Here is a 16,949-nt window from a genome sequence, read left to right on the forward strand (position 1 = left end):
TCGGATATAGAAAACTAGCTTGGTCTCCCTTTTTACAAATTATTATGGAGTTATCTAAGATTTTTTATTAATAATATCATACTTTTACGTGGGAGAGCCATGCTTCGGCACGAATGGGCCGGCTCGACCGGAGAAATACCACGTTTTCACAGAAAACCGGCGTGAAACAGCGCTTGCGCTGTGTTTCGCCGAGTGATTGAGTTTACCGGAGGCCCAATCCCCTACCCTATTCCCTTCCCTACTCTTCCCTATTCCCTTCCCTTCCCTACCCTCCCCTATTACCCTATTCCCTCTTAAAAGGCCGGCAACGCACTTGCAGCTCTTCTGATGCTGCGAGTGTGCATGGGCGACGGAAGTTTCCATCAGGTGCCCCGTTTGCTCGTTTCCCCACATATTTCATTAAAAAAATGATTAATATTTCATTTCGAATAGGGCATGAAAGCTTGATATTTAAACTTATTCCTGTAAATTTTAGCTTTAGTACATCGATACCAACTTTTTTAATTATGCCGTTGTATGCTAAGTTTATCAATTCCGCGTACGCAAACTGTATCTAGACGATAACATCTGAGCCGTCGAGTTGTTGATTTCGAAGCCCTGGTGTGTTTAACCAAAGCAGTTTTAGAATACGCCCATCCGACGCCCATTAAACACAGCAATGTAAATAAAATGGAAGCGCCTCGCTGTAACAAGCTAGTGGCAGTAAATTACAGTGCTTTTATAGCTGAATGTCACATGGCTGTGGAACATGGACTGAATGTGTTAGGTAAGGTTTGGTATTCAATTGAGGATGTTTTGGTCGAATTACGAACTACTTATAGCGTTGATTGCAAAAAAAATGTTGTCGAAAAAATATTTCTTTAAAGGCGAATTTGCGGCCTGACCTGAGCATTCGGGAGTTCTTTTTTTTTTTGTCGAACAATTATTATTTTTTGCTTCAATGTGCCCGAAATATAATAATTTATTTTGTTTATGAAATCGTATTAAAACTGGATGAAGCCCATATTTCGGGTCAAAATGGGGTGGTTTACATGGAATAGATAGTGCTAATTACTGCTCTCCTATTAAGTACGAAACATACGTCTTATTTCCTAACAAACTCAAAACCTTCAAAAACTTGCCTAAGTCCCTGGCTTTTTGACCATTATAATTGATGATCACAAACCATTAAATTCCATTAACACACAAAGAGCGGTTCCAGCGGCGTACGGCGGCGGTCGCGTGTTCAGCGGCAATATGTCATCTCAGCTCCAAGCGCGAGCTGTCGGGCTTTAATCAAGGAGCGACCTATTGATTGATAGGATCCCGGCCCTCATTACACGCCTACACAGAATTAAATGTTTCAATGGACGACATGATACCTTGGAATTGAGGTGATTTAAGCTTCGCCATTAGGATATTAGGTTAAAATGATGGAAGTTTTCCAAATTTATTTTGTCAAAGATAATGAATATTTATCAAAATCCGCTTCCACAAAGGATTACAGACATTTTGAAAGCGATATATTATGCCAAACAAAGCAACCTAAACTTATTTACAATACTGCTCCCGACACATTTTTTTATCAATTAACGGAATAGTACTGTGTAATATAGAATGATAACTCTTATAATATAATACTAGCTATTTGACCGAGCTTTGCTCGGTATTCGATAAAATACGAATAAAATGACATTTCCATAAAATGATTCCTAGCTAGATCGATTTATCGCCCCCGAAACCCCCTATATACTAAATTTCATGAAAATCGTTGGAGCCGATTCCGAGATTCCAACTATCCTAGGAAATGAATGGAAACCTAGGAAATCCAATATATAGGATTCATTTCCTAGGATTCATTTCGTGGATCCATTTCTTTGACTCGGTTACTCCTCCCTATTATTTCCATAGTTATCAAGCAGATAAAACTATAATCCTCCCAGGTGAGCGGCGTGCTGCAGAACACGGGTCAGTCCCTGGTCTTCCGCGTGGAGAAGGACAGCAAACACCAGGTGAACATCAGCGGGGGGCCGCTCTCCTACCGCTACCAGTTCGAGGAGATCTACTTCCACTACGGCCTGGATGACAACAGGGGCTCAGAACATCAGATAGACCATCACACCTTCCCGGGAGAGGTAACTAAGGAGTTGAATACTATAACATTATTGTAATGACTAATGAAGCTAAGAAGCTCGTCTTTATTTTTGGTAGGGGAAATAACTTCTTGTTTCCAAAGTCGTGCAAAATGTCGTTGGGTTTGCAATTCTTGAGTTTGCAAGCAAATATTTACAAGTCAAGAGGTCTTGACTCTTGCGTAATGTATGATAGAATAGAATAATTTATTCCATAAATGTGGTATATAGAGGTCTTACAATATGAGTACATTACATACATGGAACCGACATTGTAAGTGACGTGCAAAATAATTAATTGTACAGGGCATTAACAAAATACTAAAATTAAATAAAAAGTCATTACATAAAAGGTAATATTTATTAAATCCAATATGATGAATGATATAATTTGAAATCGACATCAAACTATATTATCTACTTTTCAATATTTGTTTGGCACATCATTTATCTTAAAAAATCCAGAATCAATCCAGGGTTGTTCATAAACAACCTACACAAGAATTTTTAATGTATCATCCCTATGTTTCTACAAAAGATCGATATGAGCTTGTATCTATCGTGCATATATCGGTGTTTCAATATCATACGCCATACGGTATCTGTTGTGAATAACTAAATTTCCATGAGAATGGGAATCACGCGAAACCCCGATCCTCAAATACTTGTGCATATAACATATTGTGTAGCTCGCTATTACTACATAGCCTGAATTATTGGCTTACTTAATTTAAGACTAAATAAACTTATTAGTGTAGTTCTGACGTAGTGGTCAGAACTACACTACAATAAGCACATGATTATTGTAGTCATGACACGAGTCTAACCTAAAAATCGTGTACGGGGAGACTGATCGTATCCAGTCGGACTGATTGAAGACCGATCTGACCGAACTCGTTTTGTACATTCACGTGTATGTACAGTCGGCTCCTCGTGTATGGGGGACTTTATTTTGGAATTATATTTTTACCTACCTAAGTTAACTCCATAAGGTCTAATGGAACCAAAATAAAACTAGGTGTGCCAAAAAGGTCCAGTTTAGGGCCTTTTCTTTTTCTCATCTATATAAATGATTTACGTTATTTTGTTAAAGATAAGCATGAGATAGTACTTTTTGCTGATGACACTTCACTAATTTTTAATGTGAAGAGGCGACAATTTAATTATGACGAGGTAAATAGTGCCCTCTCAAAAATAGTACATTGGTTTAATGCTAATAATTTACTTTTGAACTCTAATAAAACAAAATGTTTAAAATTTATCTTGCCAAATGTTAGGCAAGTACAAACCAATGTACTATTAAATGATGAGAAAATGAATTTAGTAGACACCACCGTATTCCTAGGCATAACGCTGGATTGTAAGTTACAATGGGGTCCACATATTGCGAAACTGGCAGATAAGGTTAGTTCTGCAGCATATGCTGTTAAAAAAATTCGTAAAATCACTGATGTAGAGACCGCGCGATTAGTTTACTTTGCTACTTTCATAGCATAATGTCTTACGGCATCCTCTTGTGGGGAAACGCGGCGGACATTAATACAATATTTGTGCTGCAGAAGCGAGCTATTCGTTCTATTTATAAGATGTCGTCTTTGGAATCTCTAAGAGAAAAATTTAAAGAAATAAGAATTCTGACCGTCACATCTCAATACATTTTGGAAAATCTCTTATATGTTAGAAAGAACATAAATATTTTCAAAAAGAAAAGTGATAGTCATAATGTAAATACTAGAAATAAGAAAAAGTTAGCAATACCAATGTTCAGACTAGCCAAAATAAGCAAATCCTTTAAAGGCCAATGTATACGCCTATACAATAAAATCCCAGAAAATGTTCAAATTCTACCTTTAAACAAATTTAAAAAAGCAGTTAAAGAACGTTTGTGTGCTAAAGCGTATTATAAAGTCAATAATTTCTTCGAGGACAGCACACCTTGGGAATAGGGTGGCTCCATGCAGGTTACTTTTCTTTTAATTTTGTTACATAGCTGTAAGCCATAACATTGTAATTTTCCATTTTTTTAGTAAAAGATGGCCCCGTGCGAGTTTCTTACGCCGGTTCTTCTCGGCGGGGTAGTTCCCGAACCGGTGGTAGGCAACGTAGTTTCTTCGTTCGACTTTCAAAAAGTGTATCATGATACCCATTTTGAATAAAAAGATATTTTATTTTATTTTATTTATACCCTAAGAGCTCCCGCACACGGGCCACCGGCCACAACCACAAAGCGCCGCTACCGGCATATTTCCTGTAGTTTTCATACATTTTATATAGACTCGCCGCACACGGTTGACGCCGGTGACCGCCACACGCTACAACGATTCACTTTACGATCAATAGACTAGCTTAAAACGGTGGCCCGTGTGCGGGGGCCCCAAGACCTGTCACCAATATAATGGAGGTGATTGGTAATGATGATTATATTCTAATAGATCCAGCTGTACGGGTTCAACAAGGAGCTATACCACAACATGTCGGAAGCGCAGCACAAGTCACAGGGCGTTGTAGGCATCTCACTCATGGTGCAGGTAAATTCCTCATGAACTTTATCAGACCTGAAGGCCATATTACGTAATTTTAGTTACCAATTTAAACAACGCCTATTTAAATGGGGACAAGACTACTTAAGTTCAACGATTGTCAAATTATCGAGTCTTGCCTTTGAATCTAGAATGGGGAAGTGTTTGAAATGGTGGTAACTAGATCTTTAATAAATGTTATATTTTCAGATCGGTGAACCAACGAACAAAGAGCTCAGGTTGATAACAAGCGCGTTCAACAAAGTAGGATTCAGGGGTAAGTAATGACTCATGAGTCATGAGCAATTGGATAGCCGATAGACCGACGCTTAAGATGGCGTAATGCAAATTAATTACTAGCCACCGATGGTGCCGGAGGAAATAAGCATTTACAAATTGTCTTTTGCCTAGCATTATACTCCACTCGGGCTAACTTGTCGCTAGCGGTCATTGACTCCCTGTCAAAAACTTGTCATTTTCCATATAAAACGCGATTGACAATGTAGTGTCAGATAAGGTTTAGGTTTTTTGACATCCCTGTCAAAAAACCTAAACCTTATCTGACCGCTAGCGACAAGTTAGCCCGAGTGAAGTATAGTAAGATCTACAGGGTGTAACAAAGCTAAGTGATAATACTTGTATGAGTCCCCATATAGAGTTCGCTAAGAAAGTAGCAGCGCTAAAAAGTAACTTTTTTTCACACTTTGTGTGTAACAATTCATCACGCGGGTGCGCTCGCCCTTAGAAATCATAAAAAAAATTTGCTTGTTCAGCGCTGCTACTTTGACAGTGAACTCTATGTAAGGGTGGGTTGCACCAGAGGCGTGGTTAAAGTTAAAGTTATGGTCAAAGTTATGGTTATATTTAAGGCTAACTTTAACTTTAACCTTAACTTTGACCACAGAATTTGACAGATGACAACTGGTCCGACAAGGCTTTAAATGAATGTGGGCGGGGGCGCTGCTGGTAAAGGAGAACTGTCAAAAACGGCGTTTTTGTATGATGACAGCGTTAGTTCCTTTTTTCGCCACGTTCATTTAAAGCCTTGTCGAGCTCAAGGTTATGGTTAAATATGGCGTCCATTTTTTACTTTAACGAAAGATTTGACATTGTAAATGTGGTTAAAGTTACAGTTATAGTTAAAGTAAGTTGGTGCAACCCACCCTAAGAGACACATACGCACCGTAAAATATTATCATTTATCACTAACTTTTGTTACACCTTGTATATCGGCAGGCCGTATCATTGCCATAGCATAGCCTAATTAATATAAATAAGATGACGCATATTTTCCTCAATGCAACAAAAGTCCTCCATTCCAGGAAGCTCGTATCCCATCAAGCACCTGCCACTGAGCTCGCTGCTCCCTAGCACCCAGCAGTACCTCACGTACGAGGGGTCCACCACGCACCCCGGCTGCTGGGAGACCGCTGTCTGGATCATCTTCAACAAGCCCATCTACATCTCCAAGCAGGAGGTGAGCTTAGTTACCAACACGTCTTTCTTGGAGAGAACATGAAACGATTCACTTCTTGTTCAATCTTTGACTTCACTCTCGTCTGAACACATAATTAACATAAGTGTATTTAATTCAAACGAACATTCACTCGAGTGAAATCACCGTTAGCATTGAACGTGTCAAGTAAATAGCGTAGGAGTAACTTTAAAGGAAGTCTTAAATCACCATAGGAAAACATTTTTTATCCAGAAAAGAGTGGTAAAAGTGAACGACAGGTTTACTGTTTACAGCAAAGGAACACAGAATAGTAAAGCGTTTCGCAGAATGCATTAAAGTATAAGTTGCATATACAATATACATATAGAGGGAGGTTAAAGCGCTGATAGAGCCAATGAGTTTCTAAAATACTTACCCAAGCAGCAAATGGACGTGCTATAATGGTCGAGAGCACGTTCTTGTTTTCGCTTTAAGTTCTATAAAAGTTCTTAAAACAGTCGAGTAAAAGTGCTGTAAACGTTTACTCGACGCGAAAAAGGCGCAAATTATTCAGACTAAAGTCCTATTAAAGTGGAATAAGCGCTGAGTAAGCAACAAAAAGATGCTGTAAGATTTGAGTAAAAGTGGTAGAAAACACTAAAAGAGTTTTAAGAGTAACCAAAATGCGTATATAGGATATTTAGTTCAATAAACGCAATTGATTTGCTATTATACAGATAAAGTGTGCTATAATAGCAGACGAATTGCTTTTATTCTCCTTTTTAGTTCTATAACAGCGAATAGAATGCTTTTACTCGACAAATTAGTGCTGTAAAGAGTGCGAGCTTGTGTGCTACATAAATTTAATGTAAAAAAATTATAGTTATTAAACTACATCTCAATCCTTATTTATATTATCAAGTTTTTGAGAAATCAATATGTGATTATTTTTACTGTTCGTGTAGCTACTCCAAAACATCATGCGCAACAAGCTTTATTGATAAACCCAAAGGCATTTTTACATAAACATTCATGCGCTGCCTATTTTCTTAAATTTGAAGACTAATGAATATAATTAAATTTACTTAAAATATATTTTTTTACTGCCATTGTCCACATTGATAATCTAGTTGCAGTTACAGCTAACTTATTCCATTAAAAGTCGAGTAAGAGTGCTGGTCACCACATTTATAGCACAAGGTGTCGCCATGATAACAGGATTTAGGGTTCGCTTCGTAAATATCGTATAACAGCTCTTAATTACACTACAGCTCCTATACGAACGTTTTTAATTCTACTATAAGAGTTAGTCTGTAAGCGTGCAGTAACAGCAGCAATGTTGCCATAAGCAATTCGATTGCGTTTATAGAGCTTTTATAGAAACATAAAAGATAGCTGAGTAACGGCTGTATAAAAGCACCCAATTCAGCGAATCATCTATTCTACAGCTATTATACGACTGTTAGAGATCAAACGATCGAATAATGAGTATTTTAGCCATATTAATTCAGCATCTGCTAAAAGGTGGAGTAAAAGGGCTAAAACATAGTGCTGTAAACGTTTATTCGACGTCCTTAAAGCACACATTAGCAAATATTGCCAAATAGTCGAGATAACCGCTATTATACGATAAATAGGTGTTTTATGAACGGTTACCCGGCTCTTATACGATTAAAGGCTGAGTAAAAAAATCCTTATTCGACTGTTTTGCTGCTTGGGTAGTAACATAGAATATCATTGGATAGAGCACGCTGTTTTGAATATCACTCTAGTATTGTTGAATGTTGATTTATAAGTGCACTAGATTTTACTAGCTACTTCGTCAAATGGTACAGAGGAGATGCTTTTTTGTTGATAAATACTGTTCTATATTCCTGCATAGCTAGCACAAGCACGTAGACAAACGAAAGAAACTAAATTTTGACAGTTTTACCGGAAAAACATTGGAGTAAAAGTTTCTTTCGTATCTCGATATCTTTCGCTTTTGAAAATCTATATGTCAAGCATGACGATCCGCTTTTGACATTTAGTTTCTTGATTCTGTTTTTATTTTTATTATGGCACTTGGCTATAAAACCATGGCCAGTGTCGAATAAATGGCGGCAAATTCAAAAAATCGATGTATAGCAACCCTGTCTATAGCCGGAATTATAGTTTTAATCTACAAACTACGAATAATAAAGTACCTTAGTTTTTATTATTCGTATTTCGTAGATCAAAACTATAATTCCGGCTATAGACAAGGTTGCTACACGTCGATTTTTTTAATTTGCCGCCATTTACTCGACACTGGCCATGATTTTATAGCCGAGGTGCCATAATTTAAAAAAAGAACCAAGAAGCTAAATGTCAAAAAAAAATAATTGCCGTTGCTTTAATGGTTGCTATGGAAAGAGTTTCTTGTCTTTGTCCACTGAAACTCAAGTCGATGGGTGGTGCCATGCTCGGGAATAAGATATGTAGACATGGGAAAGAAACTGCCATTACTTTCTTCCGAAGAATCGACTGGGAAACCCCGTGCTAGCTACGCTGGATTCGTAAGCTTTAAAGAACTTACATCTATACTAATATTATAAAACTGAAGAGTTTGTTTGTTTGATGGTTTGAACGCGCTAATCTCAGGAGCTACTAGTCCGATTTGAAAAATTCTTTCAGTGTTAGATAGCCCATTTATCGAGGAAGGCTATATTTCCTCACGCTAAGATTAATAGGACCGAAGAAATAGAGGAAAATGTGGAAAAACGGGGTAAATTATATGAAAGGGCTTATCTCACGAACTACTGGACCATTTTTTCTATTATTTGGCACAGATAAGAAGTAGACCACGTGAAGGATCATTGGCTATTTTTTGTGGACTAATTTGTCTGTGAAATATTTAATTCACACGGGCGTTGCCGCGTGGAACGTCTAGTACTTAACATTTCATCAAGCTCAAATGGTGACAAACAGACAGACCAACACATTGTCACATTTATAATATTAATATAGATCGATGTACTATCGAAGAAATTAATTCATAGGCAGTTGACGGACCTACTTCATTTGGGCGGACATTCAGTGTTTAAATATGTTGCCTATTGCCATATTCTGTCGGGTAGATTTGACGTAACGCAACCAAAATACGTAGGTCCGCCATTAGTCGAGAATTATTTGATTCATAATCAACTTCTCTCAAGGTACCATAATTTACCAGCACTTCTGCTAACTTATGCCTTATACCTTATATCAGATGTACGCGATCAGACGGCTCATGCAAGGGTCAGCGTTGTCCCCGAAGGCACCGCTGGGCAACAACGCGCGGCCGGTACAGCCGCTCCACCACCGCACCGTGCGCACCAACATCAACTTCAATAAGCAGGGGATGCCGGTGAGTGACGTCATCAAGTCGGCTATCTCCATTAAGGCTACAAGTTGCCCAAGATGGATAAAATTGATTGTCATCTTGATTGTAAGCTTGTCTGTAAATATGCACAATCGAAGTCAATCACGGGCGATTTAAGATATTATTAATAACCATGGTTTCCTGTCTTCAATTTCACAATTCACATGATTGACAATCATGATGCGAAGTTGTCTACAGCATGCGCAATTGCGCAATCTAAGTTGATCAGAGGCAATCACAGCTGAAGATATCCTCAAGATGTCTAAACACCAAAGCCGCCAGGCCTGGCGGCATAACCCGCCGGACAAGGCTAGGGCAACAAACCAGCGGCAGCGGCCTGCGCCCGTTGCGAATTGCACATTCAGAAACCGTAGGGTTTACCCTCCGGGTTCGTGGAGCCGGGCCGGCGGCTTTGGCGTGTAGACAGCTTAAGTGGGAATTTTCATCTACGATTGCTCACGTTCCTGTTTGTTCATCATGAGTCACATAGAGAATAATTATGTATAGTACTATGTAATGTTGATAATAATAATTATCAGAATATACTAATCCAAGGACTAGAGTATCTAGATCACGTGAGACATAATTAGCGCTGTGCATTAATTAAACCAACGGAGCAGACTGTGGTGAGGTGACACCGCGCCGCGCGACGTCTCGACAGAGCAACGAGCGGTTTTATAGCTTATAAATAAATTTAATCCAGGAATATTTCAAAACTTAAAGTATACTGCTAAAGATAAAGCTTAAATTAAAATTAAACAATATTATATCCACCCATGGTAGTAATAATTATATGGAACAAGGCTAGCGAGTGCGTTGATGATCAAGAATGGGCATGTAGCTATTGGTATGGTAATTGGTAGTCCTCAATTGATATAAAGGACTAATTATCGAGTATAAAATCGTTCCAAATGGTGGTTTCACTGGGACTAGGAAATTTCAAACTTTTATTGATAAATTTCTTGTAAAATAAACATCGGAAATAAACGTTAATTACTCTGATTTCTCAACCCGATACCCATTCAGGTGAATTCGAGGAACCATTTTAATCTCATGCCAATTCAATAAACAATCATTAAGGGTGAAACAACTCCAACAAATAAATCTAAGTCAGGATCGGAACAATGGAATGAAAAGTGGTTCAGATATCTTCAGTGTTGGAGCTCCTTATCTTGCCAATGAATGACTCTAAACAAGTAACGGGTTTACTGATAACAAGTTTACACTTAATTAATCTTTTATTGTTCGATATTGTTTAGCGGTTTTGTGTGTAGGCGGGCTCTACTTGTAATTGTTGGTAATCCTGGTCATAAATTGAAATATAGCCTAAGCATTTTTTAATCATAATATCCTAATGCCCAGTTTCTCAGGTTTTCATCACGAATCCATCTATTCGTCGTTGATCGATTAACATTTAAACGTAAATCAATCAAAAACTTTAGTGACTAGAGTTGACAATAATTAATGGCTTACAGTAATTAGAATAGCATTTTTTTCTGTTAAATAACTGTAAGTTTTCTCAATAAATAAATAAATAAAGAACGTCAGAAACCGACGCGCGACCTTATTGTAAGCTTATTGTAGTTAAATTGTAAAAGATATTCCCATTTTCGATCCACGGTTTCATTCAATTTCTGAAAAAATCATAATCTAACAACTTTGTAACTTTAAATGTTATTGGTCCAGGTATCCAGCAACTGTCCGGACATGTACCGCAACATGCACTACACCGGTAAGTTACAATTTAACCACTGAGCATGAGGGGAATGTTCACTGTGACAATCTTTCTACACTATTTCACTTGAACTGCAACCCGTTCGCGCTAAGTTTGCCGCTGTCAACCAACTGTCAACTGTCACGCGTTTACCGTTCTCTCATTCACTCTGTTCTGTGAGTGAATGTGAGTGAGTGAGAGAACGGTAAACGCATGACAGTTGACATCGGTAAACTTAGCGCGAACGGGTAGTACTCACATGGCAGAGAGTTATTTTAAAGGCAATTCAACAGTTAATTTTTTATTATTAACTTGAAATAATTGATGTAAATAAACCCATTTTTTAGGCTGATAAACCTAGCTTTTAATGCGAGTAAGATTAACAGATTAACATTCTATCTTTAACGTTTGCTCTTGCTACCTACTGATAATAACTTTTCAATAACCTTTAGGTACTGCACGTTGGTAGAGAAAGCTACGACGTTCAAAATAAGTTAATATACTTTTTAAACACTATAGTGTTCATGTCTAGATGATTATAGTTTCTTATAGAGATCCCTTCTTAGTCCCTGAATGTCTTTAGTTAAGAAAGTAGGTAACTATCATCTATACAATATAGGTACCCATCAAGAATTTTTCATAATACTTTGTCTGCTACAATTCGCGTTAAGTTTGCACTGAAGGATTTAATAACAAAATTGCTTACTGCAATGGACTAATCATTTTAAACTCATTGTCGTCGTTCATGAATTTTGAATCCGAAATTGATAACTCACTGCAAACTTAAGACAAAACGAATGTTATAAAACCTTAATTTTTTTATCAAAAATGTTTCAGCACGTTACTCGCACAAGTCTCGCTCGAAAAAAAGCATTGCATGCAAACGCAAGACAAAAAGACACTGTGCAAAACGGAATGGTATAGCATGGGTTTGTTATGTAGTTAGCTCGCACTTACATGTCATAATGTGTTTTGTTATGTTCAATCATAAAACCACACGAAAACATGAATTTACCTTCATATTAATAATAAAATGATCCACACTGTGTACACATTAGACATAACTACTCAGTTCTGTCTACTCTGCTGTGTATAATATAGACCACAGATATAGATCAAGATAGATACCGCAAGTGTATATACTTCGCGTGCCATATCGCGTTCCCAAACGACGAGCAATGCTCGTCTTTCTTTAGTCTGATTAATAATACTAATTTTAAAAATGCCTAAATGCCTGAAAGTGCCGTACTGAGCTGTAGAAATTCAAATAGAAAAGTTATCCTAGATAATGGACACGTTTCTTATCATCGGTACGTCACAGTAGGTAGGAAAAAAGTGTCACGCTCGTTTTCATACAAATGGAGCGACATGTGGTATCTATCTTGATCTATGTCTGTGATATGGACGCATATTAAGTGTAGATCATTGTATTAGTTACAATTTCTGTACAGAGTTTTGTTTTTGATTTTTGTGACTCATGTAGACTACGCAACTTCTATTTTAACAAGTGCTTCTGTTTGTAATGTTTGCATTTGAATTTAGAAAAAACTGTTTCTTTGTAGAAAATCAGACATCTGGGGGCACGAGAGTGCCCCCGCCATGATGAGCCATCTTTATTACTTCGCTTTAAATTTTTATAACTTTTATTCTATGTTTAGTAGTTGTGTTTGTGCCCAAGCTTAAAAAAATTAATGAAATGTGACCAAGTATAAATAACTCAAAATGCACACCGACAGTCTAAACTCTTGACTCTAACAAATATTTTTAAGGGTTCTGTACCCAAAGCGTAAAAACCGGACCCTATTACTAAGACTTCGTTGTCTGTCCGTCTCCAAGCTGTAATTATCTCAAAAACCGCTGTAACTCGACTTCTGTAATTTTCTCAGGTTTTATGTATTTCTGTTGCCATTATAACGAAAAAAAACTAAAAATAAAATAAATATTTAAGGGGGCTTCCATACAACAAACGAGATTTAACTCAAACAACTAAACTAACTAACAACTAAATATTTTCACAAAGTTCTCAATTATAAGTGTAATTTAATAATTAATAATGAAATTAAAACACAATAAATATTTAAAGAGGACTCCCATACAAAGAACACCATTTTTGTCCTATTTTTGCTCTATAATTATACGGAACCCGACACTTGGTCGATTTTTTGTAAAACTTTTACATCGTAAAAAGAATACTAATTCTAATTCATCTTCTGTGTACAGCTACGCAGTGGCCGAAGGAGCATAGCATGCGGTACAGAAGCGCCGACGATCTCGCCATGCTGTCCCTCAACTAAGGCCCAGCACGAGTATTTATACTATCAGAGAAACGGATTCATAGGCAGTTGACAGATCTATTCATTTGGTCGGATTAAGTCAATTCAATGTCGTGATCTGGCGGCTGGGTTTGAGACAACGCGACCAAATTACATAGCCTAGGTCTGTTATTTGTCTATGAATCAACTTCTCTAATAGTAAGTACTATTAGGGAAACGAATTCATATGCAGATGGCTGACCTATGAAATCACGTAATTTGGTCGGGTTATATCAAATCCAGTCGCTAAGCATCCACGACATACGAGTAAATTGACTTGACGAAACTCGACCATATAACGGAGGTCCGTCATCTCCCAATGAATCGATTTCCCCGAGAGAGTTGCAAGGCTAAGGCCTGAAAAACACCTGTTTACTAAACTATGGGTGGCTTGCACCAACTTAGGTACTTTAATTATAACTTTAACTATAACAAAATGTCAAATGAACTGTCAAATCCCTAGTAAAAGTCAATTAGACGCCATATTTGACGATAACCTTAACCTTAACTATAACAACGCCTCTGGTGCAACCCACCCTATGTGTATTTACAGTCCAGTACAGCGTACAAAGGTCAAGTCACTAAAGATAAATAAAAATGTAAAGAAAATATACAATACGAACTTTATACACCCTTTTAAGATATTATCTGACACAGAGTTTTGTTATCCAAACTCTATCTATTATCGAAAGCTAGCTTCAGTTTCCTCTGTTATATCTTCTATCTACTAATATATTTTATTAAAAATATGTATTTTCTTGTAAGTTAAGATCTATGAGATATCGAAGTAAACTGCCGTTGTACGAGTAGATAACTATAATCCTAGTATCTAGATCTACTTAGACATTGAACTGTTAGCCAATGAGTTCGACATAATCTATGAATATGTCGTATAAAGATCATATAAAACTTTGAAACTTGGTCGGAACTTTAAAACACCAGACGAGCAACGCAAAAATTTCCAACAACCTATTTTTTTAATGTCCTGAAAATACCAAATAAGATGATTTTTCTAAATAACAAAGAAATGTTTAATATTATAATGATTGTCATCAAAAACTTCATTTACATAGCTTCATTGTAAAACGATTTATAACATTACGGTACAAGTTATATAATAATTATTATACTGCTCTTATATGAATGTATAGACTAGATGTAGATCAGCTATTTTGTATAAAGTGTATATTATTGTGACAAGACGTCCACATGTGTTGGATCATGTATAAATAGTTGGTAATAAAGCTTTTTAACGTAGCCATCTTGAAATGCTTCTAGAAATTTAGAGAAATCTCTGAAGCTGTAAGACCGAACTTTTGAATGCTACTCAACGTCTACTAGCATGCCATCCTTGTCACTCGGCCGAGCATAGACAAAGACAGAGTATCACCTAAAGGCGCAAGTAGCGTTTGAAAATTCGACTAAAGATTATGCATTTCGTCAATTGTTAAAATATACAAAAACGGCTTATGACTAGTCATGTATAATAGATTATAGTATAGCTAAGTAACAAAACTCCGGTTATATGATTTGTGCTTTTATATAATATTGCTTTAGACGTAGAAATGTACCAAAGTTTAAGAAATGTTACGTAATATATCCTGATATGTTTACCGATATAGTTGTCATAACCGTTTAAAAATAATAAATATATGAATATACCACATGATTTTACTTGTTTCTCCTTCTCCTTTATACCTCTACACAGGGTGCAATTAAACTTTCCAGCCAAATTTTGATATATTGTTCCTTGTTAAAAATAGAAATACACGTATTTTTTCTTTTATAGTCACTCAGTACAAAAATGTTGCATCATGTACAGAAAAGTAAAAGTATTAAGTAACCTATGAGAGTTATTTTCTGAAAGTATTTCTATGAGAAGGATCCTCCAGAAGAGCAAATTCCTCCTTGAGAAGAATGTAAAGTCATCAAGGTCTCATTAGAGGCCTTATGTTGAATAGTATTAGCCATAGCGCTCATTAATTATTGTTTCATATATTTTCGCTGTTTTAACTTATGATAACGATCATAATGCGCTTTGATTTTCCCTAAACGAAGGGAAAATCAAAGCGCACGGAATAGTAATTATAACTGAAAACTATTTTATAGAAGCAAAAGATACGGTCTACGCCGATTTAAGACTGAAAATACTATGTCACATATTGCCTTAAATAACTTTAAAATATGGTCATCATTACATAACCACAATAGACATAACTACCGTTTTTTGGCCATAATAATATTATAAATTATTTCGCCAATATTGTTATTTTATTGAAGTGACTAAATAAGTATGTCACCATGGCAATGTCCATCGCTATCCCGTCGCACAAACAATGGTCGCCGTCAGTCTCGAGTTGTCATAATTTACTATGACAAGAGACCCGATGGAATCACCCTGGTGCCCTGGAATGTGGGTCGGGCCCTTGTGTGGGACGCTACTTGTGTCGACACACTCGCCTCGTCCCATATTCAGTGTACCTCGAGCTGTGCGGGCGCAGCCGCAAACCAAGCAGAGAACCTCAAGCGGCGCAAATATGAGAACCTCAGCGGAGATCTTATATTTGAACCGTTTGGGGTGGAAACTCTAGGCGCATGGGGTCCGGGGGCACATAAGCTTTTTAGAGGAATATCTAAGAAGCTTGTTGAAGCCACCCGAGACCCCAGAGCTGGGAGCTACCTGGCACAGCGGATAGCAATTGCCATCCAACGTGGCAATGCTGTCAGCTTGCTGGGCACTCTGCCAGATGGGGACGACTTGGGCAAGTTTTTCTTTTTATAGTTTTATATTTAAAGTTTGTATATATAATATATCTGTATATTTTAGATAGTATTTTAGTGTTTACATTACTATCATTTACTATTAAAATCAGTAAAGCCGTTTCGGAGGAGTACGCGGCTTAACATTGTGATACGAGAATTTTATATATAAGATAATAATTAAAGTTAACAACGCATCAAATAAGCTTCGCAGAAGCTCATTACTTCTGGACGCATTGATTGATGAATGGGTTTATATAATGATATCAAAAGTATGTTTACAGAAGTATACTTTTATAAAGTTAACTGTGATTTTTCTGAAAAAAACTTCTACTTTATTTATTTTTTTAATTGGTGTTTGTAAACAAAGAAGACAGAAAAATTTAAAGCCAGGCAAAATGTCGCCAAAGTATAGCGAAAAAAGGCTTTTTGGCCTAAAGTTAATGTTGTTGAAAAGCTTTTTAGCTCGTGACACTGGTTCGATATGGTTAATTAATATTAATTAAAATATTAAGAAATATAAGATGAGGTTAGGTTACTAACTTGAGACTTAAAGAGACTTAAAGAGGTGAAAGTTAGTAAATCTTTTAAAGGTCAATGTATACGCCTTTACAATAAAATCCCAGAAAACGGTCAAAATCTTTCCATTAATAAATTTAAAAAAGTAGTCAAAGAGCGCTTGTGTGCCAAAGCCTATTATAAGGTTAATGATTTCA

General features: G+C 36.8%; 1 protein-coding gene across 4 annotated transcripts in view; it reads left to right on the top strand.

The window, feature by feature from the left end:
• The window catches only part of LOC121726032 (carbonic anhydrase-related protein 10), a 60,104-nt gene extending 46,504 nt beyond the window's left edge, over positions 1 to 13,600 (top strand). For 2 of the 4 annotated variants that reach the window (XM_042113245.1, XM_042113246.1), the window contains exons 6-13: positions 1,923 to 2,114; positions 4,544 to 4,639; positions 4,841 to 4,907; positions 5,953 to 6,107; positions 9,295 to 9,432; positions 11,134 to 11,179; positions 11,999 to 12,079; positions 13,382 to 13,600. In XM_042113245.1, coding sequence (XP_041969179.1) covers positions 1,923 to 2,114; positions 4,544 to 4,639; positions 4,841 to 4,907; positions 5,953 to 6,107; positions 9,295 to 9,432; positions 11,134 to 11,179; positions 11,999 to 12,079; positions 13,382 to 13,455 — 849 coding nt within the window. In that variant the 3' untranslated portion in view covers positions 13,456 to 13,600. Of the gene's footprint in view, positions 1 to 1,922; positions 2,115 to 4,543; positions 4,640 to 4,840; positions 4,908 to 5,952; positions 6,108 to 9,294; positions 9,433 to 11,133; positions 11,180 to 11,613; positions 11,655 to 11,998; positions 12,080 to 13,381 lie in introns of all 4 variants that reach the window. The other 2 variants (XM_042113248.1, XM_042113247.1) reach the window with 2 other exon arrangements.
• The last annotated feature ends 3,349 nt before the right edge of the window (positions 13,601 to 16,949 follow it).

This window comes from Aricia agestis, chromosome 4, assembly GCF_905147365.1.
Source record: "Aricia agestis chromosome 4, ilAriAges1.1, whole genome shotgun sequence".
Classification (NCBI taxonomy): domain Eukaryota; kingdom Metazoa; phylum Arthropoda; class Insecta; order Lepidoptera; family Lycaenidae; genus Aricia; species Aricia agestis.